Source organism: Micropterus salmoides, unplaced genomic scaffold (genome assembly GCF_014851395.1).
Source record: "Micropterus salmoides isolate LMB-PRFRI ecotype aquatic unplaced genomic scaffold, ASM1485139v1 Ms_hic_scaffold_8, whole genome shotgun sequence".
In the NCBI taxonomy this organism is placed as follows: Eukaryota; Metazoa; Chordata; class Actinopteri; order Centrarchiformes; family Centrarchidae; genus Micropterus; species Micropterus salmoides.
In genome coordinates this window covers 13036006-13061793 of record NW_024044570.1, presented here as the reverse complement: position 1 = coordinate 13061793, position 25788 = coordinate 13036006, and the positions used below count along the sequence as shown (strand labels likewise).

Below are 25788 nucleotides of genomic sequence, written 5' to 3'. Positions count from 1 at the left end.
ATTCCAGTGGGAGAGAACCAACCCCAGCACTTAATTAATAGCATCTAGACTAAAATGTGATTATTTCCACTCACTTTAAGTCAGAGCTCTCAACAAAACAAACTGCTTTGCTCTTGCCGCCATTTCTAGCAAGACAAAAACTGATTTCTGTGTTGAAATGCCCATAAATAACTGTGAGTGTAAGACATACCACCGGAGTGATCACGACTTGGTTGGGAATTCCTGCAGATTTGGCACAGCAAACAGCACAGTCTGCAGGAACAGCCTTTATCAGCACTTCAACTGAGACAGAGCTCAGTGACACCAGAGGGAAAAATGGATTGCTACATTCTCAGTGGATTACAAATTTTAGCTCCTCAAAATGTTGTGCTCCACAAAATAAACCTTTGGCAATAAACCTTTGGCAACACCAGTAATTTTATCCACTTAGCCAGCTTGCTAAGGTCATGTGTGATCAGGATAATGCCAGTGAAGTTTTGTGCTGTAGCCTTTCATATTTTTCAAGAAAAAAGAAACTCTAATGACTTTAATAGTCATATCAAAACGTCAAAGATGTATTTGTGATCTGAGACATGTGAAGCCTTGGCAGTGTCTCATGACAAACTCGATTATGTGTGTCACCTTTGAATGGCTATCGAGTGACAGTGCCTCACCTGAAAATCCCCCATGATGGCTAATAGTAATCACACGTCCTTGCAGTCATCTGAGAAAGGCTTCCTATCCATTAGTCTAAATCTTTCTTTAATCTGCAATGCTCTTGAGTGGCTCCCACTACTGACACTGGCTTTCCCAGAGCGCTAAACACTCTTGAGAGCTCACGCCTGTGAACGCAGCGATTAACCACGCCAAGAGGCAGAGCCAACTGGGTCTCCAGCTGCTTGAACTTTAGCATAAACAGATCTACACAAGATGCAAAGGGGAAGAGGGGGGGCCCGCAGACTTGTCCATCTAGCTGCTATGGTCCGATCTCTCCACTGGAAGAATGTGTGAGCGGGACAGAGAAGGCAGAAGAATATCTTCCATTCTTAAACAATGGCTCACACGACACTGGTGCTTTCTACTATCTTATGCACATGGACAGGCAGACCGAAAAGAAAATCTCTCACTCGTTTTACTTTTATACTCTGCCAGGGAGGCCCAAAAGTGAGCTTGTGATGTGTTAAACATCACATCTAAGCTGATCGTGCTTCTTAAATTGCGCCACATTTCAATTAACTGAACCTGGTTTCAAAAAAAGAGGCAGTAATGAGTGACTTACCATAATTTTGCCTGACAGATGTTTGGAATAACCCAGCCCCCATGTGAAAGATGAAGTCACATTTTTTGACTTGAGTTTTTGTTTTGTTTTGTTTTTTCATTTTACACATGTGGCAATATTTTCTTGTTGTGATAACATTCTCTGGCAGACAGGCGTGTTGTGATAACACTGCCATTATTAGCTAACAGAAGAGTTAAATATGACGCCACTGTCACATCTTCAGGCTGATCAATCAGTCTGGGGCTGATAGGTGGCGAGGGAACAAGCGAGCTCCCAAATGCTAAGCAGACTATTCAGCCTTGCACTTTCAAAAAATCTTTAGATCTATTTAAAGAACAGAGAACACTATGATTTCCACATTGTCTATACTGAATTTAATCTGAGCTTGTTGTCCTCACAAAACTAAGCTCTGACACTTACAGGGTTAATTTCTTGAGCTGTATAGTAAGGTATTATAGTCTGCCATGTTATTAAAAGTCAAGTTTTTCACTTTATTATGTTTTGCACCTGTGTCTGCTGCGCCCTACGTCTCTTGATAAGAGGGGCTTTTGTTGGTCAAAGCTGGCTGTGAGGGGTGAGATAGGGTGTATGCGTGTAAAGCATGTGTGTGTGTGTGTGTGTGTGTGTGTGTGTGTGTGTGTGTTTTATTCTGTTTCTGAACTTACACATGGCCCAGCTCATGAGCGATGGTGAAGGAGGCACTAATTCCATTTTCCTCACTGATGGAGCAGCTCCGGTACTGGTCACACATGGTCCCCAGCTCTGCGAGCCCTACAGGGTCACGTACACACACAGAAAACCACACAGATGCATTTAAACACATACAGACACACAGTTATTTGAAAAAAAGCCCTGCTGCTTGAGTGTTAAAGGCGATTAAACCATCAAAACTTCTGCTCCGTAAGACAGATTAGCACCGCCACCGACTCCCTCCCTCCTCCCCTTTCTACCACTCTGTTCTGTCACTATAATATTATTAGCTGACAGCTTGCCCTAAACTCATTACTTCACAGTTTATGAGCTGTAGTTAACAGAGTGGAAAGTTAACTGAAACGGACTTGAGGTGGGGATATTTTTGCAAAGAGAGATACAAAAGTTTACCTAACGTGTCACATTTATCTTTCGCACGGCAGATGTCTTCCCTGCAAAAAAAAAAAAACATACAATGCATACAAAATTAAACAAAACCTCTTTTTGAAACGCAACTTGGCTTTGCTTTCAAAGTGAGGATGGGAGAGGAATATGTACCTGGTGATGAGAAGTGCTGTGTCATGGTGAGAAGGATGGCTGTCATCCTGGACGTTTTGGCCCTGCTGCCACACACAGAAGTTGTGCAGAGTCGTGGCAGCATTGAAGCTTACTGTGGGCCCTTCCTGTTTTGGAGGAAACATCATTGGGGATGTGACCATGAAACTGGGTAGGTATTGCAGTGTAGTAAGTAGTATGACAGACTGGGGCAAAGATCAGGAGCCCCCTACTGTTTTCCAAACAAATCATGTCAAATACTTGTGTTTTAGTTAGACTGAAAGTAAAAACAGAAAATAGACCCCTAGAAATCCAAGCGAAATGCATAGCATCCCTCTTGCCCAGAATCCCCAACTTCTAGGAACAGCTGTAGATGTCAGGTAGTCTTTTTGATCTGAGGTGCAGGTAGTCATCCGTTTTGAAACATTTGCTACATTCAACAAAGTCTGCTATACAGTATTCCTGTTACAGATGTGACAGTATGTCCGTGTTTCCCAGTGTCCCCAGATGTTCCTTCCTTCAGTGTTTCCTGTTTTCCCTGTGTGTTTGTCTGCCTGTGAGTCCATTGGATTCTTGTCTCTCTCTCTCTCCTGGCTGAAGCTTCACACCTGGTCTCTATCAATTAATCATCCCACCCAGTCTACTCACCTGCCTACCATCACACCATCAGCCCGCAGTGTATGTACACCGGCTCTTTCACCACTCATCGGCAGATTGTTATTTCCACCTCTGTGGTGGTTATTCTCAGCCAAAACTCAGTGATTCTTAATTTTTTTTGTCCGACTTTGCTCTTTGTGTGTTTTGCTTTGCATTAGTCTGTGTTCTTTATGCCTCGCCTGCATCCCGTTTGCGTCCTGCCAGCCTCCCTTCATTCTCCACTTGCCATGCCATCACTCCCAGCCAGCTCTGGATTTCCAACCCAGGCTTTCATTCCATCACCATTTCCTTGTTCTTAATAAAAACCTTATCGTTATCATTCTGAGTCAGAGTCCTACATTTCAGTCCACTTTGTTAAAACTGACTGAAACAACTATGACTACTGCATCTAGCATGCAATGATCACATTAATGCCATTAAGTTGGCCGGCCTGTTGACCCAGAAATGGATCAGCTGTACTATTAAGTTCACTACAGCTAACAGCTAAAGGGGTTTCCAGGTCATATCTTTCTGTATTTTGAGATTTGATTTGATTGTTTTTTTTAGTTTAAGGTTCCTGTTTAATGTGTTTTTTTGGAAAAATGCATTGGGACCAACGGTTCCATAACAGGTGTATTATGACCAATAGTCATAATGGACAACAATGTGAATTATACCCAGGTTGACAAATACTATATAAATGAATTCAACTATCAGTTACTATGTCAAAGCACAGCGAGTCACTTTAGCCACCTTTCATTTGCAGGTGGCTAGCTGCCTCACTATAGTATAGTTTGTTTTCCATGGCAACCTCTCTTGAGACTTGAGTCTGACAAGGCAGGCAGTGTCCTTTCAAAAAGGCCCACAGAGAAAAGGCCAGGCCAAGGACACCTGCACTGACATCAGCCATATTGGAGAGCTGGATACAGGTTGCATTTAAGACCCACGCACTCACCTGTTCATTGTGGACGACGACTAGCTTGACAATCATGATGTTGATGAGGTTTCCTACGCTGGGGTCCCTGTACACTGCTGCTACCTGTAACAAAGACAAAACACACAGACAAAAAATGCAAACCTCCACTAACCTGAACCACAGCACAGATAGGGAAAGTAAACAGGCTAGTATACTTCTTACTTGGAATTAGAAAATATAGCTCTTGCTTTTTTTCTAGTTAAGCTTCATGGGGTTTAATGAAAGTAGTAACAGTTTATTGAAGTCAAAAGAAATAAAAAATGTCTTTTTCAGGGTAAGTTTAATCAACAGGGTATTAAAACCAATTACAATTCCCCCCACAGACCATGGCAAAGAAAACCTGGACCCGGCAACAAATGTGAAACTTTAACAAAGCTGAAGCTCAGAGCCACTCTGTGAGGACAACAAAACATTCCCTCTCTAGTATTTCGTCTCTGCTTCTCTTGCTTTTCTCGTGCACCCCTGTCACGGTCGGCCAACAGTCTCCTGGGGCCGTGTACGGCCTCCTGACAGGAACTCATTAGTCCACTATAAACATTTAGCTTGTCTGAGCCTGGGGGGAGGCAACCATGGCCCAGGCCTGTCCAAAATGAGCAATGGGAGCCTGTCTTTAAATGCTCTAAGTCCAACTGTAACACATGCCCTTGTTCTGTATGCTCTCGCCCCAGTGTATGTTGTTGTATGATTAGTGGCAGAATCAGAAGTGAAGGGGATTTCAGCCTACACTGGACCATCACTGCAGTATCCCACACGGCCAGTTAACTAAAAACAAGATCTGAGGGTACTAAAGAAATATCAGCAGGGTCATAGCTACCACTGAGGACACTGAGGTCATATTCTCTGTCATAGTTCTGGAAATCTCTGGTGTTAAATGACATAAAGAAGGGTTTACAATGTTTGATTACCCACATACTGTAAAACTTCAATTAATAGCCAGGGTTTTTATTTGCTTTAATCAAAAAAGTCAAAAGTCAACCTGCCTATATTTGGAACAGGTGTCTATATGGGACAGGCCTTCAATTCCTTTCCCCAGAAATACGTTACTCAAATTGTTTATTTAAACTAAAATGAATATTACTTATATAAAAAATTACGCTCAGAGAAAGGTCTACCTCATTCACTCATTGTTTATGTAAGACAGATTCTGATATTTTCTACACAAAATATCTTAAAATTGAATGATGTTAGGCAAAAAAAACATAAAACACTAAATAATAAGGAATTTTTTGAAATTTTAAAAAAATTTGGTGGTTCATCAAACACGTCTTACGTGGGGGTGGTGTCTTTCAGGGGGAATTTGGACTCATTTGCATTTTATCAAATGTATTTGTCAGGGAAGACAAATGTACATGTCCAGTTTAAACATGTGAAAAACTACCAGCTACTAGCTGGTAAATACAAACTTATATTTTGGCTGGTTTGGCTAAATTGTGGCTGGGAGACTGTGAAAGAGGAAAGGAACAGCTTTGAGTGTGTCTGCTCCCCTGGTCTGTAGACACAAGCATGGCAGAACTAATGTTTTGTCTTCAAACCTGGCAAAAAAGGTGGCCTGGCACATTTAACATTGACTGTACCCTCTCAGTCTTGCTCAAGGATAACACATCACTGACAATCATTAGAGTGTTTTGAACATTGTGTCTGCCATACTGGGAGGAGCCAGCACAAGGTACACACAGCTCAGTACAATTGATAACCTATCCTGCTTTGACACACAGACTCCCCCAACACTTTAACTCTAACAGTCCGGACAGGCAGTCAATCACAGTGTAACTGACTTTATTACCGGCGAGCTCTCGCAGTCGGATATGGGACTCATAAAGAGGTCAAGGTGCTGAGTCAGGATTTTACCAATTAACTGGCCCACTTTCGTTGAAGCAGCAGCATGCTAGGGTCACACCAGGGTTTACAACCAAAATGTCAAACAGTAACATCTGAGGCTAGAAACACATAGACCTGGACTGGGGGGGTTTTGGTTTACATTTTAAAAGGCTTGGTTCACCAAATTACAAAACAACCTTTCTTGCCTCCTTTATTTCATGGAGATTTGGGTTTTATTTGCCCCAAGTTTTGAGGTGTCAATTTCTGAGATTTCTGCTACTAACCAAATACAAAGATTTCTGGATTTTGTATGTGGTGCTGTTCACAGCATTTCTTAAAATTCAGTCCTCACAGTCTAATGAAAACTGCTCACAACAGGGTTTGATTATGTAAAGTAATAGGACAATTAGTAAATTCCAATTTTTCAAATTCTGTGTGAACTCAAAAATTATTTTCACTTCCATTGTATTTAGCCTCTGTTGCACTAAATTTCGTGGCAAGAGTCCAGCAAATATTTTACGCCAGGTTAAAATTGGTGAGCTTTGAAATTGGAATTTGTGGTGCTGACAGTGCTGAACTACGGGGAATGTGACCATATTTTCCTATTAGCATCAAAGCTTTCTCCAACTGGAAGTTAACTGATAGTTAGCAAGCTAACTAGCTCAGAAAGCTATCGTGACAGGCTAGCGTTAGAAAGTGTCACTTTCTGTTAGTACTGAGGTGGGGGCAGAAATCTCAGAGATGGATCTCAAAACCTGGACAGATACTTTGAAACCAGACTATCTGCATGGCTAGATACCAGTACATGTAGATAGAAAAACATGTTTAATTTTGTAATTTGGGTGAATCAACTGTTTAAAAAAAAACTGATGAACTGTATGCGTACACATGTATTTATTCACCTAAAATGATAACACATCGTCAAACTCACACCAAATGATTTAATAATACTGCACAAACAACATTTTTTTTAAATCACGACAAAAACATAGAGACAAAATAATAATTTTTAGGAACATTATTTTACTTACTACTGACATGATTGTTAGGATATAGTGCTCTAGGTTGCGTCCATGGTGACGCACCATTTTGGCATCTGCTGTCACCATCAGCTCAACGTAGCGAGGGTAGGAAAGGAAACGCTTGTGTCTGCGGGGGGATCTGTGGTGTGTGCTGGTGGAGTTGTCATAAATGTGTTGATCATCTATCGTGGCTCTGAGAGAGTCCAGCTCCTCTCCCATATTCCCTCTGCTCTCAAAAGCAACGGGCCTCTTGGAGTCCTCTGTTTTAAGAGAGAAAAATGATAAGTGATGACGTGGAGAGGAAAAACTGGAACTTATTCATTGGATTTAAAATCCTGATCATATGGGAGAACTGGACTGTCAAACATTCAAATTCTTCCACACTCGACATCCACCACTTTATGTCATATAGGCATTTCATAAGAGAGCATGATACATCTACAGCTAAGAGCCAAGGGTTTCAGCTTAGCTGAATTCCAATGACATAACAGAAGGTAGCTGGACTTCTATTGCAAAAACCCACCATAAATTCTAGTGCCAGGGAAAACAGTTGTACCAAGAGACACTGGTGAGCTTTGACAATAAATGTGGAGGAAATGGCACTCCCTCTGCATGAGTGTAAGCCACACAAAAAGAGAAAATCCCATGACAACATTTTACCGGCTCACAGGCAGACTAGCATCAGTATACAATCTGCAAGGGGATATAAAAGTCCTCAAATTATCTCACCTCTCTGCTCCTGGCCACTATTCTGAACATTAAGTAAGATATTGACAATCATGCTGAAAAGCAACAAATCAAATATACATGCCAGACTGAAACAATTCCATTTATAGGCTAACGCTTTCAACAGCAGTCTCAGATGAGAAATAAAGAACCAGGGCAGGAGCCATATACGGTGCATACTGGCATTCTCTCAGCTGAACTGCACGTGTTGAACTGGCTATGAGCGATAGATTCTTTCACCATGACAGCGGGGTTAAAGGAGGGAGACAGAGGCAGAGACACAGAAAAGAGCGTGTTTCATTGTAGGAAAGGAAAAGAAAAGTCTGCAACGGTTACACATATATACATGACCATGTCCATGTCCACAAATATGTTTCCTAAGACTTGCCTGCAGACTTTGGAAAGAGAGTTGGGAAGAGCCAAAGGTAGAGAAGGTAACCGGGGGGGGGCAAGCTTTCAAGTTTGGGACACACAGCTGAAGTATATTCCTGTTGCTGACCAGCAAACCACTGTACTTAAAGCTAAGTGATGGATCTTTGTCAAGAGAAATCTATTCAACCCCATCAATCAAGTTAATGATGAACACATCAAACATTGTCTGTATAGTCTTAATGTCAAAATGTTTCAGCCATGATGAAGAATCTATCAGCATTGGATGGATTTCTTTTCTATTGAAACAGGCGGTCTGAGGACAAAGTATATGTGCACAGGCCATTATGCTGTATGTGATGCATAGCCACACGTGATGCCTTTTAAGAAAGATTGCTTGCAGTAGTTTCTGCAATCTCTCAGCTAGGACAAGAGCCACAAAGTGCCACAGAAATGTAGCAAGAGAGAAACGTAAATCATGCAAATACACAATCTGAAATTTCTTATACAATCATAACTCTAAAGCATTTTGCTCCACTGTTTGCAAACATGCCAAATGACATAACTCAATGCAAAGTAAAACCTTTTATTTTTTATGTTATCCATGTGGTCTCAATACTTGTATGAAAGATAATATTTAGGAATTAAAATGCACCTTTTTTATGTCATGTTTTCTGCAGCTTTTAAGGACATAGGCACAAATGAACAAAAAAATGAACCAGATCTAGTGACATAAATTAAACATGAAATGACATTCAATGACCATTAGTTTATGAGCCAAGCATAGTTTGGAGTCCGTCATCCTATGCAACCTCCTCAACTTTGGATTACACGCTTATAGTGAAGAGTTCCATTGTCTTCTAAACACTCAATCTTTCCAGACATTCAAACAGAGAGAGATTGTGTCTAACTGTTAGGTCAGAGAAAAGCAAAAAAAAAAACAGGAAAGAAAACTCAATGAGCCCTCCAAGATTATTCAAGCGATGCCCCCAGCGGGCACGCGACGTGGAACGTGACTTGCTGGCACAATAGCTCTTGCCGCCGTGATGCCCAGCCCCATGCCAGCGCCTCCATCCAAATCAGCACCAAGCCCATCTGTGCCCGCGCACACAGCCCGGGCAGCTGAGCCCGAACAGTGCTTTGTATTTTCCAGGAAAAATCTCTCCGAGGCCAAAGCCACTACACTAAACCCCTTAAACAGACTCATCACTGCAGACAGTCTGACATCAAAGGGATTATCAAAGCACAGAAGAGGATCTACAGTTCATATACAGAAATTGGTGTTAAGTCTCAGTGCAAGCGAGTGTGAGGAGAAGAGACAGAGGAGAAGGAGGTGAAAATATGGTATCTGTTGTAACAGCCTTTGAATCAGTGCAGATTAACCACACAAACCATTTCACAAATCTCCCTAGGTTCAAATCCCCCTCTCACTAGGTAGTGAGCTGCTGCTCACACCATGACAAGACAGGCGTGACTTTCCTGACCCGCTGACACACAGAGACATGACATCATCCTCTGGGCATTGGGCATCAAGTCAGCCTTCACATCTGCATCTCTGGATTTAACATGTTGATTGAATAGATTCAGTGCTTATGCTAGCATAAATTTCATGACCTCCAGCGGTTCGTCATGACAGAGAACAATAAAATGAGCCCTGCACGGCATGAGCATCTGTAAATGTTATAATTTTTTATATTTATAAGTTTGTTTGGCTCCAGTATGCACATAGTTGATACAGACCACTTTTCTGCTCTAACGCCATCTTGACTTGTAAACTTGCAAAAATCTTTTTTATCACTGCGCCAAAAGATAATCAAACACAATAAATAATGTTTTTCTTTTCACTCAATAACATGTTTAATTTCATACCAAGTATCCCACACACATTATGACTTAACATCATTCAAGATTAAAATTGGGTCTGAATGTGAACATGTTAGCATTTCAGCATTTGTTTACATTTATTCATACACATTAAAGTATGGAAGATGCTTGTATATGGAGGTGTGGAAATTTCTCAGTTATAAAAAGCATGGCAATGCAGATGTAGAAAACTCTGCGTTGATGCAGTGACAGAATATAACCGTGAATCATTCATAAAAACAATAACCGGACAATGAAGATGTTAAGTTACATTGTTACGTTGCAACTTTCCTCTTGCATTGAATAATCGGTGAACATTAGGCTAACTGTATTATGTTGGGAGATATGGAGGAGGGAGGTAGAAATCAACAGTGAGTGTTACTTTTATAAGCTAATCAGTCAAGAATTGTGGATGGGCTTTGCTGCCTCTTAGGTGGGTCACGCAAATAGTGACATTATACAGATGCAGCTTTTTATATTATAGCCTGTTGTAGTCTGATTTTTGAACACACTTTATAAATAAAAAGGGAGTTCAGACTTATCTGACTGTTTGTATTAATTGATATAAAAATGGCCTTGTGCAGTAATATAGAAAATTGAAGATGTTATACATTGAGATGCACCGAAAATGGCCGGCATTAGCTCAGTCTGTTCGGACTTGGCAGCCCACTGCTCCTAAATGGGATGGGCTGCTACTCAGGATTAGGCTGGTAACTGGAGGGTCGCCGGTTTGAATCCAGCTCGGAACAGAGTTGCGGAGTGTGGACTGGTGGCTGGAGAGGTGCCGGTTTACCTCCTGGCCACTGCCGAAGGAGGCCTTGAGCCCCTGAACCCCCAACTGCTCGGGGCACCGCACTGAGGGGCAGCCCCCTCACTCTGACATCTCTCCATGGGTCCGGTTTGTGCATGTGCACAAACCTTTTGGACTTGTGTGTAAAATACTAACATAATAATAACAGAGTGAAAACATTCTATTTCACCTCGCGGGATTAATAAATCTTAAATCATCGTGCATTCAAATCATTGACAGGTGAATCAAAATCGAATCTTGAGGCCAATGAAGATTTACACCTCTATTTGTACATGCACTTTCTTTTTGAGCCCATTCATGTTTATCCAGCCTGTTCAAAAGGATCTCACTGAGATCTCAATATAGATTAAAGAGTTGTTCTGACTCTCCTTCAGTTCTTTGTCATGGGGAACACACATTTCATTGTTGAACTAATCAACATTCTTTTACAACGGCCTGCTGAGAGTTAATGCACCCTATTCCCTGGGTGCCAATTAAATAGATAGTATACTTTACATTGAGAATAGGTAGTGCCTTGGTTCTATACGAGGTCAGACACTCTGATTACTGCAGTTTAAGTGACAGTACAACTCAAGAGGGGAAAAATGTTGAAACTCCTGCAGACAGAGGCACAATTAAGTGCAATTCTGTGGCTAGACAGAGAGAAGCAAAGACAGCTAATTGTTGCTGCTGCAGAAAGCTTTTAAAAGTGAAGTGGCATGGCTTTTGACCTCACTGGAAGACTGTGCTTTGTACACTTACAGTGCTCCCAGAGTTCAGTTGTTATTTTCATTTGAGACGCATGCTAAAGACGGCGTGGTGGTCAGCTGAAGAATGTGTTTGGAGTAGCAGACCTCCTCTGAGGAGAAAAAAAACACTAATTATGGACCTGGACCCCTAATGATTGACAGAGGCCTGGATTGTTTTCTTTTGTCACAATCAAACTGAGAGTTTCTAATTATCAGATTTAAACAATGCAGAATAATATATAATGTAAATTATAGATGGATAACTAAGCTATTTAAACTAGAAAGCAAAACATTTGTTGTTTCAATAATAGCAAATGTTCACAACTGTATCTGGGTCTTTATCAAAATACACATAATTGGACAATAATTCTTAATGGGTGATGGCCGAAACAATTTTTGTAGAATACCAGCTATATATAAAATCTTTTTGGCCTGTAGAAGTGCAATTATTATCAATAAATAATCAGGACCTTCTTGGATCATGGCTATACTTTCCATCAAATTTTATTCAAACAACGTAACTAGTTTTTACACTTTGTGGTACTGTAACAATATCGACATGCTACCAAATTTCAGAAATGACTTTGGTTAGTGTGCTGTCATAGAATGGATGGACAACACTTCAAAAATAAGACCCAAAAATACCAGTAAAGCAGAATCCATACTGTACATGAAGAACTCACGAATACCACAATTGTGAATGCATTTTGTAAACAAACACAAAAAGGAAACCAAACGTGACTATAGTTCAGTAAACAACTTTTTAAATAAATCTGTAGAGGTCAATAACTTAATAGAAGTAATGCACACGCACAGTATCGATGAAGTCATTACATCTCCCATATTTTCAAACATAAAAAAAACTCTTTAAGATCCTAAAACAAATTGTTTTGCCTTGACATAAACAAAGTAGGTCTGCAGTTTGGAAAGACGTATGGCCTCCTAGTTGATAAACAGCCAGAGCCGCAGGCGATGACACTGATGTTTCACTGGCCAGCTCTCAGCAGCCCACCTCAGTGGAAACTGTCGCTCACCTGTCACCCCCTCTCACCTCTGACTATCATCCATGCCACCATGCAGTCAGTCACTGTCATTCAAGTTGCTCTAACCATTCCAATCAGCCCCCATCTGTTAAGAATGCCCAGACAGTAGACAGTGGTAGAAAATAGCCCCAGCTGGAATCTGTCACGGGAACTCCCGGGAAAACACAACACGTTGGGTTCAATAGGCGAGGCCTCAGGGCTGGCAGACACATGGTAGCTATTAAAGTTATAGACTGTCTGTAGCTGCCCAGCCCTGTTCGGCCCAGCAGAGTATCTGTTATCTTAAAATCATATAACAGTGACTGCAATTGACCTTGTTATCTGTCATGCAGAGTTGTGAAATTTGAGGCAAAGATGGGACAAAGCATCAAGCCTCATGGAAAACTTGAAGGGAAAACTTTATGCAAATCTAATATACATGTTGGCTCAAGACTCGCAGTCAGTGGCAAAACACATTTGTCAACTCATTTGACAATTAAGACTACCATTATCATCTTGGCGTTCCAAAGAAAATATCTCGATGTCCATTCGAAAGGAAAGTCAAAACGCAAAAGAAATTCTGATTCTTTTTCTACATAGAACAATAGCAAGGCAGTGGGTGAGAAAGCTACTTTAGAGAAGCAGGTGTTAAAGAAGAAAGGAAGGCAGTTGGAGCTTGGGAAAAGGCTGGGGCCTCTGCCAAGCTCTGGAGCAAAACTGACAGAGGCACATGCAGCGTAGGCCAGGACTGCTCAAACACATGAAGAAAGAAGCTCTTTTCTCCATTTCCCAGCACTGCTTGCTCAGCAATTCTAAATACTCAGCCGGACAGTGACAGTCCGGGGAGGGGACAAGCAATCGTGATGGATACAAACACACACTCAAAATCAAACCACCATCTATGCATGCACACAAAAAGCCAAAACAAACTTTTTTGCCTAGCAACAATAGGTATTTCCTGGAATGGGAGATTCAGTCCGTTCCGGGGGCATGAGGGCACAGAGCAAGCCTAAGTAAGTAAGCCTTTTGGAGCCATCTGACATTCCGAAGCTCCACACTACATAAAGCCATACCCTAAGGTGAACCTCTCTCACCTTTAGGGTCTGAGTGATCAGTGAACGTGCATCACACCCTGGCTGGCCACTTTTCCTGACCCCTGTCAACCTCTGAGTTAAAAGGGAAACACAGAACTTAATCTATACATAGTTCCAACTGAGACCCAGCAAACAAGCCAGCAATTCCAGTAGCCACGCACCTCTAGGAGAGGAAAAACTCAAGGTCAGATCCACCCGTCCAGTGAGTGACTCCAAACAAAGAGGGAAGTGAGGTCACAATCAACAAGTGCTTCATTCACATACATGAAAGCGCAAAGGGAGAGCAGGCAGCGATTCAAGTCGGCTAGTTCAAACTCCAGGCAGGGGAGGGCATTTTTCCATGTAAATGAACCCATTGACCAAAAACCTGATGCTAGCATTTGAACTACCATGTATACACAGTGGGCACCGAGAGGGGAATCCTATACAATGATTGTGTTGAGGGTCAGGGGGCACAGATGCTATGTGTGCCAAGTATTGCCACATCAAAGCCAGTCACTTGGCTGTCCCAGCTGCCCCCAGTTAGCCGTCAAAAAAACGGGTGAAACGCTGGGGAGCCAACACTAGAACGTTGGTGTTTGGGTTTACAGCTGGTAATGTTTGCTGTCAAGCTGTCTGTTTTCAATTCACTGATTCTAATTCAGACAAAATATGACACCCCACAGCTTTAGAAATACAGCCGACAACTGTGAGAAAAAGATACTGCATAGCTCCTCTTCCCAGTGTCTCCGGCTTATTTTCATATGGATTTTAGAGAGAAAATGGAAGAGAAGGAAAGAACAGTCTGCCCCTATCTGTAGCCACCCTCATCCTTGTGGCTATCTCTATTGAAGGACGATGCTGGGATTCACATGCAAGCTCAGAGACAGATACCCCGTAGACCCTCGTACATGTGTCATTACAGGCCGGAGCAGTGTTGTGATTTGAGCCCAGTAAGCTTCTTCCCCAGAGGCTTTTAAAAGCCAGAACCAGGCACAACAAGGCACTCTGTGACTTTAAAACATTAATCACCCACTCAACAGCTACCTACACTAGAGGTATTCTAAACAACAGGGAAGCCACCCAGGTTGGCTGACAGAGACAGAAGACTGATACACTTGCTAAAAATGTCAGTCAGTGTGACCATAATTCATGGTCATGTTGATTAGATTCTTTAATTCACTCTTACATCTCTGTTGCAGTTTCTAGTGTAGTCACTCTTCGGAAACCTTGCACTTTTTATAGCACCTCCATTCAACAGCACATAGAATGATGCTGTGGTGCTTTATCAACAGCACATGTACACACACAGTGAAAAAATGCAGCTGAAGACAGGTATATAGCCATTTCATGACTGCTGAAAAAACAAAATGTAATTTTCCATCAAGGTATCACTTTCAAAGCCCTTACAAATGCCCTTTTATTTCGAACACTTCACAGGTAGTGACGGCACATGTATGAAAAAGTCAGTGTTTTTGACATGTGTTGTTGACATGTACAAAAAGTGTTTGTACATGTCAGTGATGACAAGCGCAAAGTTAAAAACAAAAGATCATCTTTGTTAAATCCATGAGGAAAACAAAGCCTTCCTCTCCTTTCAACACATTTTTGCAGAAGTGTGCATGGACTATGGAAACTATTACTGCCACGTTGGACTCAGAAGTCCCAGTTGTTGTTCCTGCACTGTCTCTGGCGCACTAAAGCAGAACTGAGACATCATATCTGAGGACAAATCTTATCTCACCAGAGGTATCGGTCTGCTGATACACATTTTGTTTCCTGGAGGTCTGCAGCTTGTTTCATCTTTGTGATTTTCAAAAAGATGTTTTCTTGCACAGCAAGGAGAAAGGCAGATGAATAATAATATTAATAATCACCACAGTGGTAAATACTGTAGGTCTTGCAAAAGCAATGTGTTGACAGAGGGAAGAGGGCTGCCTGGCTAGCAGACTGGAGGCATTGTTGGCCATTTGGCTTTTCCATGTGTTTGAGATAGTTGGCAAGCTTCAAACCTCTTCAAAGTCCCAAACCTGCCAAACCCCTCAACGCTCAAACTCTGGCTCCCAATTATAATTTAAGACAAAAGAGGGCCATAAGATGACTGACCTGACAAAGAGTGCTTTTATAGCTCTTAAAAAAGAGCAAATACTGGGAAAGGTATCTGCACCCCCGTTGACACCGCAGGTTTTCCAGTCCATCATTTATGTGATGAGATAAATCAAAAACCTTTGTTTATTAACTTGCTATGAATCAGTTGCTTTGTAGGGTTATCCTGAATACAAAAATGTACTAAACTGATCAAATTAAATAATCTGTTAACCCCTGTATTACCAGTTTATTAGGTACAGCAAAATCAAATGCAATCCAATATAACAGCCCCACAATGGATTATATCTTTAGGAAGGTTACAATGTTTGGTTTTTGCACAGACTATGTCTGAGAGGTAGTGATTCAGCTTCAGTGGTCATTTTGTAGGCTGTAGCTTATGGTGCTGTGTAAATGTATTGAGTTATCATGTAGTGCATTTGGACCAAATGTTTAAACACTTGTATATATGTATCCAAACAGTACATTTGCTGGGTTATAGCCACTGTTAATAATCTCAGAGAAAAATTGATCAGCTTTGGGTAGCCGGTTAGATTTTTACTGTAATCCAATAATAAAATAAAACGCATTACAACTTTGCTACAGCATACAGAAAAGTACAAAATCAGTTTTAAGGACACAGTCCAAAAAATACTGCTGCTAAGAGATCCAGCTCTTAATTCCCCAGCTAATAACCATTCTATTCAATGCTCCACTGTTTCTCAAAACGTCTTTTCTCTCTCAGCAATTAGGCTGTTGTTAGGAGCCCCATATTTAGATTTCGTCTGATGAGGAACATAGAAGAAGAAGACATAGAAGAAAGACAGACACGGTGCAGAGTGAGGTAAAGACAAGGGAAAAGCTGCAGGGACAAGACCATGGTACACAGAGCTGGATGTGTGTTTCCTCAAAGAACACATTTAAAAGTTCAAAGCCAAGAGGCATATGTCCAAACCCAAGACCAGGAGCAGCTACTACGAGTGTTTTGCAAGCATAACAACACGCGCCAAGCCAATGTTTATATCTAACCTGCGAGTAACAGCGTGTACTGCACTCCTTCCCATAAAAGTCACGGCAGGCCTGTTAGTCTTGGCTCAGTAAGGCCTTCAAAGAGCCCATTTATCGCAGCATCTGGAGTGGGGCCTATCTGATAAAGCTGAGGAGACACATCCTGGGACACCTCACAGTCCTAACCCAGCCCCACTGCCTCTTTTAATCCTGCTGCTCATTGTTTACCTGCTGCCCTTTGATAAAGCCCTTCAGGTTTCTCATCCATTTACACATCTTCCTTCCTACTATCTCCTGCTTAATTTCTACTAGAAGAACGTCGGTTCATAATTGAGGTCATGAGATGAAAAGTTAAGATGTATCTCATTTAGAGTTAAGTAGATATGAAAGGATAACTGGTTAAGACATAATGGATAACAGAATGATGACAATGGACGTTCCTGGGACATAAGAAGTCAGGGGTCATTCACTTAGCTTTCACGCACCCGGTTTTTAAAGGAGAGTATATTTAAAATTGCCTCAGAGTGGGGGCTAAGAGATCCTCCAGAGTTCTCAGTCTCTCTTTGCCACACACAGACTGAGAGAGTGAGAGGGCAAAGCATATTAAGGAGGTATTGGCCTGGCCCAGGTCAGTCAGTCCAAGTTCTTTAAACCACCGCACACAATGGCCACTACGAGTGGACAATGGCCGGGTTCGGACAACAAGCAAATCAGTGGTCTGCACATAAAAGATTTATTGCATCACTAAACAAAGGCCGCCCACGGAGCTCCCTGTGGGGACGACTTTAAGGCCTTCCATCTTGGTGAACTCCACTCAGTTACCCCGCTTTCTTTTGAGGGCCTCTCCACCACCCAAATGCCTCAACCATAAAAATCAAATGAAAGTGAGGGAACTTTCAAGCAACCTCCCAAGCGGAAAACCTCACCAGTCCTTTTCATTGCAACTGAAAACTAAAAAGTAATTATTCCTTCCCTCTGAGCTCCTGCCACTAACCTGAGATTGAATGCTCCAGTCGAACATGAGTGAAAACACCAGGCTATGCTGGAGCGCGCTTTTTGCTTAATTACGTTGAGGAGTTTTCAGTAACACCCCTTAATCAAGGTTGAAATATTTTGGGTATCCTGCAAGCCAAAGATCGTGACTGAGCATAATTTACATTTTAGAACAGTGTTTATTGCCATGGCTCAGAAAGTGAATGCAGGCCATCAGACAGTAAGTGTTTGTGAGCAAGAGTCAGACAGTGGTTCCAGGCAGTATAGTTAGGCAGTCTGTAGTCTGTTACCTGAGGCAGCACAGGGCTCTGTGTTGTCAGTATTCGAGATGTTCATATTCCTCTCATGTCGATATACAAGATGAGGTTTGTTGTGCTCATCCTCATATTCCTCCCCCGCAGCATTTAAAAGAGGCTCCAAGAAGTATTCGCCATGTTGTGTTGTAAAAGTTCCAATCTAGAGCAGAAAAAAGAGATGTCATTGATGGCTTTGGTATGAAGCATGCACTTGCATGTGTTCATACTCTACTGCATGTCAGTAGGTTTAATTTACAGATTAGGGCACAGTTTCATTTAAAGAGGTGATCTAATTGCAGTCATTCTCTGTTGCCATGGGCACCACTGTGCACATTATTTCCATGAATTTGAACAAGCTCAGTTTTTAGGTGCCCATGGAAAGGACATGCTGAATTAGAAAGGTCAGAGAAAACACACTGTCAGTCACCGTTGAACTTGAGAATTGAGAACATATAATTTCAATTTGAGCCTTTTATACATTTATTGATGCATAATTCATCATGATTCGATGAACCGTTTCACTCCTTTATGTTCATGCTGTTCTGACTGTGAAAATGCATTTCCCCTCAAAACCTGACATTGGGAGGAGTGACATCATCATACATGGACAGAGCTGCTGACAGAGGAATGCCAATATTGATTTGGCAGCTCAGTCCCTCACAAAACTTCTTAGCTCACTCAGCTATGAGGCACAATGGTGTTTGTATGGTAATTTCATGCGCACACTTAAACAGGATATTGGACGCTGGAATGTTATCTTTAAGGCAGCATTATTCCATAACCATCCCCACAGGTGATGGACATTTGACAATGGAAAACATACAAATCGGATATGGAAAATGCGTACCAACTGTATGTGTACCTTTCCTCTCCACCTTTCAAAGGATGAAGGATTAGCTGGCTTGCACGTATGCATCATACTTCCTCGAAAGTGCTACAGGCATTGAGTCCTATGTATGTTCAGTGCAGCAGTGTAATGAGCTTGTGAAAACATGACAAAGAATAGAAAAAAAAACACATCACTGTAAAAGAGCCTCAGTGTTTCTCATTGTCATCTCCCCCTATTGTTAAACTGCTTCTGCAAGGAATTAACCAAAGTATTGACAGAATCTGGTCACAGTGTGGAGCTGTGAGGCATGGAGTTTTTGTGCAAACCCATCAAGATGTGTCTTCTACCAAAGACAAAAATGCAGCATTATATGCAGTGACAACGTTGTACATCCTACAACTTAGTATCGGACTCAGTCTCAGTTCAGACACAAAGCATGCTGTGACAAATGCTTTCCTGGCAAAGCTTAAACTGAAATGGAAATGTTCACTAAACTATCTCTTCAGTAGAAACTGAAATTCATTCTTTCATTACTTTATTTTCCTGTTTATGATCCTATTATGTAGGCCATCCCAGCACAGATCAAAAAGGAGATTGAAGTTTCACTGAAATATATATTTACACTAATGTTCTATGAGTAACAGAGACTGCCTCAAATTCTATATGTTAGGACAAAAACACCAAAATGAAACTACAAATGAGTTTGGCTCGTCAAAATTCTCACATTCCCAAAGAGAGTGTTCAAAGGCTGTATGGAGGACAAAGTTAGAATGAAGTTACTGGTATCATATGAAACTAGACAACTTAAGGCATCCATTGCTACCAACCATGTCATGCAAGCTTGTCGGGAAGGGGGCTTCTCTCAGCAGTACAACTGCTATACATGAACACTTCCAAGTGCATCGTCAAGACGGCAGCAGCAGCAGCAGCAGAAGCAAGACAGCACCACAAATCCTGTTTACTTTTTGTCCCCACCCAAGTATGATATATTAGGAACGTGTTAACATTAACGTTCGACTGTTCTATATTTTGTTTAATTTAACGGCCATGTATTGGATGATGATTGAATAAAATATTGAAATGCTAATGAGGCAAGTTTTTATTTTATTATGTTGGATAATTTCATTGTTATATTAATCAAGTAAAAAAATTATCTAGAATAATTGATAAATTTGTCATTAGATTAATCGACTAATCGAATAAAGAATTGGTAGATGCAGCATGCAGTATAAATTTTATTTTCGCCAATTCTAAAAATGGTGTATTTAAATATTTCTACATACTGGGGTCCTTAAACAGCATTGGAATTGACCCTTTGCTAAGCCCCCGCCCCCCTTAATTACTGTTGCTAAGTCCGACAAACTGTCGGCGCTGCCACTGTCTATTACTGCACACTCCGGAGAAATATTGTCAAATTAGTTGGAAAAAGCAGACAGTTTTGCATTTGCATTATAGATTTGAAAGTTGTATTCAGGCTGTCAAACTGACTCAAACAGACGTGAAAAAAATGAAAGATAGAAGCTAAAGCCAACCGATCACACAATACAAGTGAACCACCGCATCCCACGATGATTGAGACAAAAGACAACGATATGAACGATCAACACTGTTCCTGTAAAGCTAGGTAAGCCTCTATTCATTATTACAATCGTTAAAAAGCAGAAGAGTAGGGCTTTATTACGTTCCATTGAGTACGAAGTTAGCTAACTAAGCTAACGTTCCTAATCGTTCCTAATCTAACTAACATTAGATTAGGAACGATCCACAGCCGACATTTTTCTGGATTTATTTTAGGTTTTGGAAAGAGAATAAATTGTACTTCTCCTATCAGCCTATCTGGGCAGTGACTGTAATTATTACAAGTGCCCCAGGAACAGTGTTTGACCATATCTTAGAAAAATAAAGCCAAAAAAAGCTAGAAAATGACTCTTTTTACATTAGAGTCAATGGAGCGCATCCATGAAAGTGTCGGACTTCAGTTAGAGCGAGTCCTATACTGCGCTGTTATTGGCCAGCTGTGTATTCGGGGCGTGGCTTAGCGAAGGGTCAATTGCATAAACTGTGACTGGAAAGCTGAGACTATTGTGGCTTCATTGAGCCCAACTGTATTCATGTGTGACGATGTTAGTCCTCATAGCAGCCATTTCATTTAGTGAGACCATTTTTTGAAACTTGACCTCATTGTATAAAATGACCTATGTAACCTGTAGAACAATCACATCCTCATGAAACTTTACAACCACAAACTAGATCCCTAGCGCATTCAAAGGAGGTATGGCTTTTCTAGGCATATTGACAATAAGAGGGTTTCTGAGTCATTTCTTTACCACAAGTGCTCGCCATTCAATCGCCTAAAAATACAATTTTCTCAACATGTGAAGTCTTTGATACCAAATCACAGCATAAATTTTTCTATGGTGTTCATCAACGACTAAGTGTCTCAATGTGGTATTTTAGAGGGACTTTTGACCTTTTTTATCAATTTTGGTGAGGTTAAAAATAGTTACATTTTGCACCAAATCTGTGTACCAAATGGTGTCAACCCAAAAAATTGCTAACAACAACTTTGAGACATAATTGATCGCGGGAATGGCAATCATATACTTCCATTAGAATGTTTTAAGTCTTTATACACTCTTTCAAAATGTGAATAGGAGCCTAACCAATTCATGTTTATGACAGATTTATGGTTCCCAGCTTTTAGATGTATACCACTTCTATGGTAACCTGGTGATCTCCCCCTAAAGATCCACTGCCCAGCCCTTAAACAGTGACTTGGCAGCATAAATGTAGTAATATGAACCATCTTATTTGTAAAAACAACATTTTGGTTTGAGTTTCAAAGCTAATTCTTGACCTTGGAAACAGCAGTTGAATAATCTCATAATAATTTCACCACAAGGTTCCTTTAGTAACTGTTCTGATCTTCTAATATCACCTTAACTTCAGCGGATGGAGATTGCCTACTTGTCATAGAGATTTTTTGTGGAGAACTCCCATAACTTAAAACATTCGTCTAATTATCCCTGCACAATGATATAGGTGTCCTAAATATGAGAATGTTGCAGCCTTACTACAACTGCTGTTGTAGTGATCTAAATGTAATGAATGATTTATGCAATATAACAACTGGTAGATGTTTACCTGTATCTTGTAAATCACTATCTTTGGTGATTTAACTTTAATTAGATGATTATGGTTGAGCCTTTCTAAAGTTCTGGTGTTAAGGGAAGGCTGAACAGACAAATGCTCTGTTTAGTCAATGGAGGGTGCAGAGTTTCAGGGTTTCCCAGCATTAGCTCAGCAGCAAATCTGGCAACCGTTTGGACTGACACAATGGTTGCTGTTCAGAAGTGGGTGCTGAACTGGACCTGACCACTGAGGCACTCCTATTTGAAGCGAGGTCACACTCATGACATGGAAGGAATGACTGTTGGCACACATCTGTATTATTAAATCCTACAAAGACAGTTTCAAACCCTGTGGGGTGCTGAGTCATCTGAAAGTGATGTACAGTTGCAGTCAAGCTCTAAAGTTAAATAGGACATAAAGGTGTCATGAGCCTGATCTTTACACAGAGGTACATCACTTGGTGCTAGCCTCATTTCTCAGGCCAGGCTGACTCACCACACACTTCTATTATGTGAGTGAAGTGAAAGAGCAAGTTCGATCAGGAACTAAGATTTCCCACGGTGTGAGCAATCCTTAAGTTCCACACAAACTTCATTGGCAGTTGTCTCTTCACAGCATTTCTCTTCTTTTCTGCCCATCACAGCTCACTTTGAAAAGGCCAAAAGCTCCTCAACCCCACCCCCCCAATTCCCCCCTGGGGACGGCTTTGAGCAACTCTGGACGAAAGGGGAACCTGCTTTTTGTAGAATGACCCCTTGTTTTAGGGCTTAACTATTCCTTAATGACCTCATCCCAACAAAATGTGCCTGGCCATTAAGCCCCAGTGATCGGATGCGGACACATTTATGACCCAATAGCGTGTGGTGCTGTTTCCATTGTTCTGTCATTCTCAATGAGTGATGATGCGGATAAGCAACAAAGATTGCTTGAAAAAGGATGCAAACATGTTTGGATAAGCAAGTCATACATCAAAGTTGGGCAGAGGGGCAATTAAAGGCTTATTACTCTGGTAATTCCAGCATTCATCATATCTTACTTAAATTGCTATACAAACATGAAAAAACACTTTATTACGTGGTCTCTTAGAAGGGAAGTTAATCCCCACAAAGCGTTAATACACAATGATTTTTAATCATTATGTCAGGATTCAATAGGACTACAATCATTGTGAATGTACTTGTTCAAAAAGCCTCAAAATGCTGCTGATACCTATTCTGTGACACACTATCCTGGTACTGTACACAGTGCACCTATCTAAAATAAGGATTATGTCACTGGTAGGGGTTGGGATGGGGAGGTAGACTCCAAGGCTATGGTCCTTCTGTCTGTGTTGCTGTGGCCAGCCAAACACCCCCACTACGCAGAGTCCATGCCTGAATCCGGCTGACGCGACTGAGGTCAACCCCCTGCCCCCAGACGGGTAACCTTATGTGACCCATGAAGTCATTCCTTTTAACAGTTATCAGATTCTCTCACACAGGAGTCAGCAAACAAAAGAACTAGGTCATCAGGATCCCCATATAAACGTATAAAAGGGCTGTAAACTCATTATTACCCAGTATCTCCATTACAGCCCCATAAGATCTAACAGTTCTTACGGGCAATCAAAACGCAAACAGCTGCTTTAACCTGAAAGATAATATCTTTTGTTTGGGGCTGCGACCATGAGTTCCCAGAACCCTAAGGAGATATCTTCAAATGGCTTGTTTTGTCCAACCAGCAGTCCTACATACAGTAGTATTCAATTTACAATGATTTCAACAGAGAAAAGCAGCAAGTCAGCACATTTGAGTAGCTGGAAGGAGCAAATGTGATTGATAAATTACTTAAATTATTTACCAATTAACTTACCACTAGTTTTAGCAAGTCTGCTGTTATTACACTTTGTTTTGCAAAGACTTGTAGCATCAAAGTAGTGTATAATAAAGTAAAAGCACAGGCACGCTGCACATGCCTTACCCTGTATAAATTGCACTGCTACCTTGTTGATCTTTGTAGGGATAATTTGCCTTTTTAGCTTGCTTAGTGGTTGCACAGCAGGGTCAGCCAAAGAGCACCAACCTCAGCTAGAGCTGATCAGAGGTTACAATGTGTCTTGCTCAAGAGCACTTAGGCAGAGGCACCATACACCACCCTGGTGCCCAGACTGCACTGTGCAATCACAGCATCACCAGGCACAGGCACTGAGATGCAAGTCTGCATGCTCTCCACCTCAGAGACATTAGTCCAGTAACACTTGCTCTTGTTACACTCCTACACACTTCACTTGAGCTGCGGGTTATGGGGGACATGCATGGATGAAATCCGTTGAAATGGGAGAAAGTGTGGAGGCCTGTCAGCGTCGCTTGATTAAAGCGTCTAAAAAAAGTCAATACTCACAAGGCCAGTGCACACGCTGAAGATAGCAGGGTACTCGCTCTTGGCGTTGACGTGTCCGCGGAAAAAGCAGTGGCGCATGTCGCTCGGGTCATAGAAGTTGGAGTCCGTGGCGTTGCTATGTTCCGCTCCCAAGTGTGTCACTGTGTAAGAGGGGGCGATGAAGTCGGAGTGTGCGGTCAAATTGAGATGAAAGCGTTCCCCGAATGCATCAATCCTGTAGTGAACCCGTAAGCCCGACAGGTCATCATTTAAACTTCTCCGTCTCCTTCTGTAGTGCAATTTGTGAGGGAATGATTCTCCGAAGTCATTCACACGGAGCGGGGTGATGATTTCATACGATGACAGCTGCTTGATGAAGCTTTCTGCAACAACAACAAAAAAGTTTTCACATAAAGTTGTAATTCAGAGACAAAGTACTGAGCAATGTGCCAGTGTAATAAGGATCTGCAGCCTGACAACCTTACAGTAGCCTACCATTCTCAATCACCACAGATTTACCGTTAAAACACCTTCAGCAGTATCACGTAACCGTACTCATAAATCAAATCAAAACACTACCTTGTTTCGGATGCAATCGTTGTTGCAAAGTGTCACGGACAAGTGCTGACAGATGACACATTAGTCCAACCAGCCAGATTGCAAACTGCATGATTTCCTCCGCGAAGAAACTCGGGCTGTCGTCTCCAAGGCAGTACCCTATGTCTCTCCCGAGCTGTTCCCCCTCTCCCTCTCCTTTTCCGCGGCTTGTCAGCAACAGGTCGTGGGGTCCGCGGAGGCTCTCTGCAGCGCAAGTCTTGCAAAGTGCACTGGCCTCATCGCATTGCTAAACATGCATCCACTACCCCTATATAAACGACAACTATTTATGACACATTCATCCCCCTGACAAAAAAAATTTGCTGCCTAATGTAAACTGCAGTCTATACTGAAAAGAGGGATCAGTGCCAAGTACGCTTTCCCTTAGCCATCCCTAAAACACCCCGTGCACCCTGAGCGCTCACCAACCACGAAGCAACGCCCCTACGGGCTCCTGAGCCAATGGTGAGTGCGCCTCGACCACTACACATGGGGCAGGATTGAGTGCTGCATTGTTAGAAATCCTGGAAATTAAATGTACCACTCATTGTGTCAAAGTTAACCAAAACAACAAAATCATCTTGAATTCAGTTTTTTCTTAGGTCTGCCCTCAGTATTTATTATTGCTAATAAAAAAAGTGAAAGACACACGAACCTTTAAATAAACTATCCATTCTGCAATACTAAATTGACCTTATTTTATTTCTATGGTAAAAATAATCACATTGGTATACTAAGATAGAGACTTGTGATGTGCGGTAAATAGTGAGTTTGATTTACACTGTAGAGCTAGCCTGATATATTGGCCGATATTAGCTTGTCATTAATAATATCTGTATGGACTAAATGGCAGCAGGGAAGTAACAAGAAATTGCAGCACAGAAATGCTGAATGTTATGGTTACGGTCATACATTAAGAAATAGTGTCTCCATTATAGGCTAT

At 41.5% G+C, this 25788-nt stretch overlaps 1 protein-coding gene across 1 annotated transcript in view; it reads right to left on the bottom strand.

The window, feature by feature from the left end:
• The window catches only part of LOC119893536 (A disintegrin and metalloproteinase with thrombospondin motifs 20-like), a 94902-nt gene extending 69660 nt beyond the window's left edge, over positions 1-25242 (bottom strand). Inside the window, 8 exon segments of the mRNA XM_038705754.1 lie at positions 1924-2029; positions 2360-2400; positions 2507-2631; positions 4095-4178; positions 6965-7215; positions 17924-18089; positions 24270-24631; positions 24828-25242. Of these exon segments, the coding sequence (XP_038561682.1) occupies positions 1924-2029; positions 2360-2400; positions 2507-2631; positions 4095-4178; positions 6965-7215; positions 17924-18089; positions 24270-24631; positions 24828-24918 (1226 nt within the window). The 5' untranslated portion in view covers positions 24919-25242.
• Positions 25243-25788: the final 546 nt, after the last annotated feature.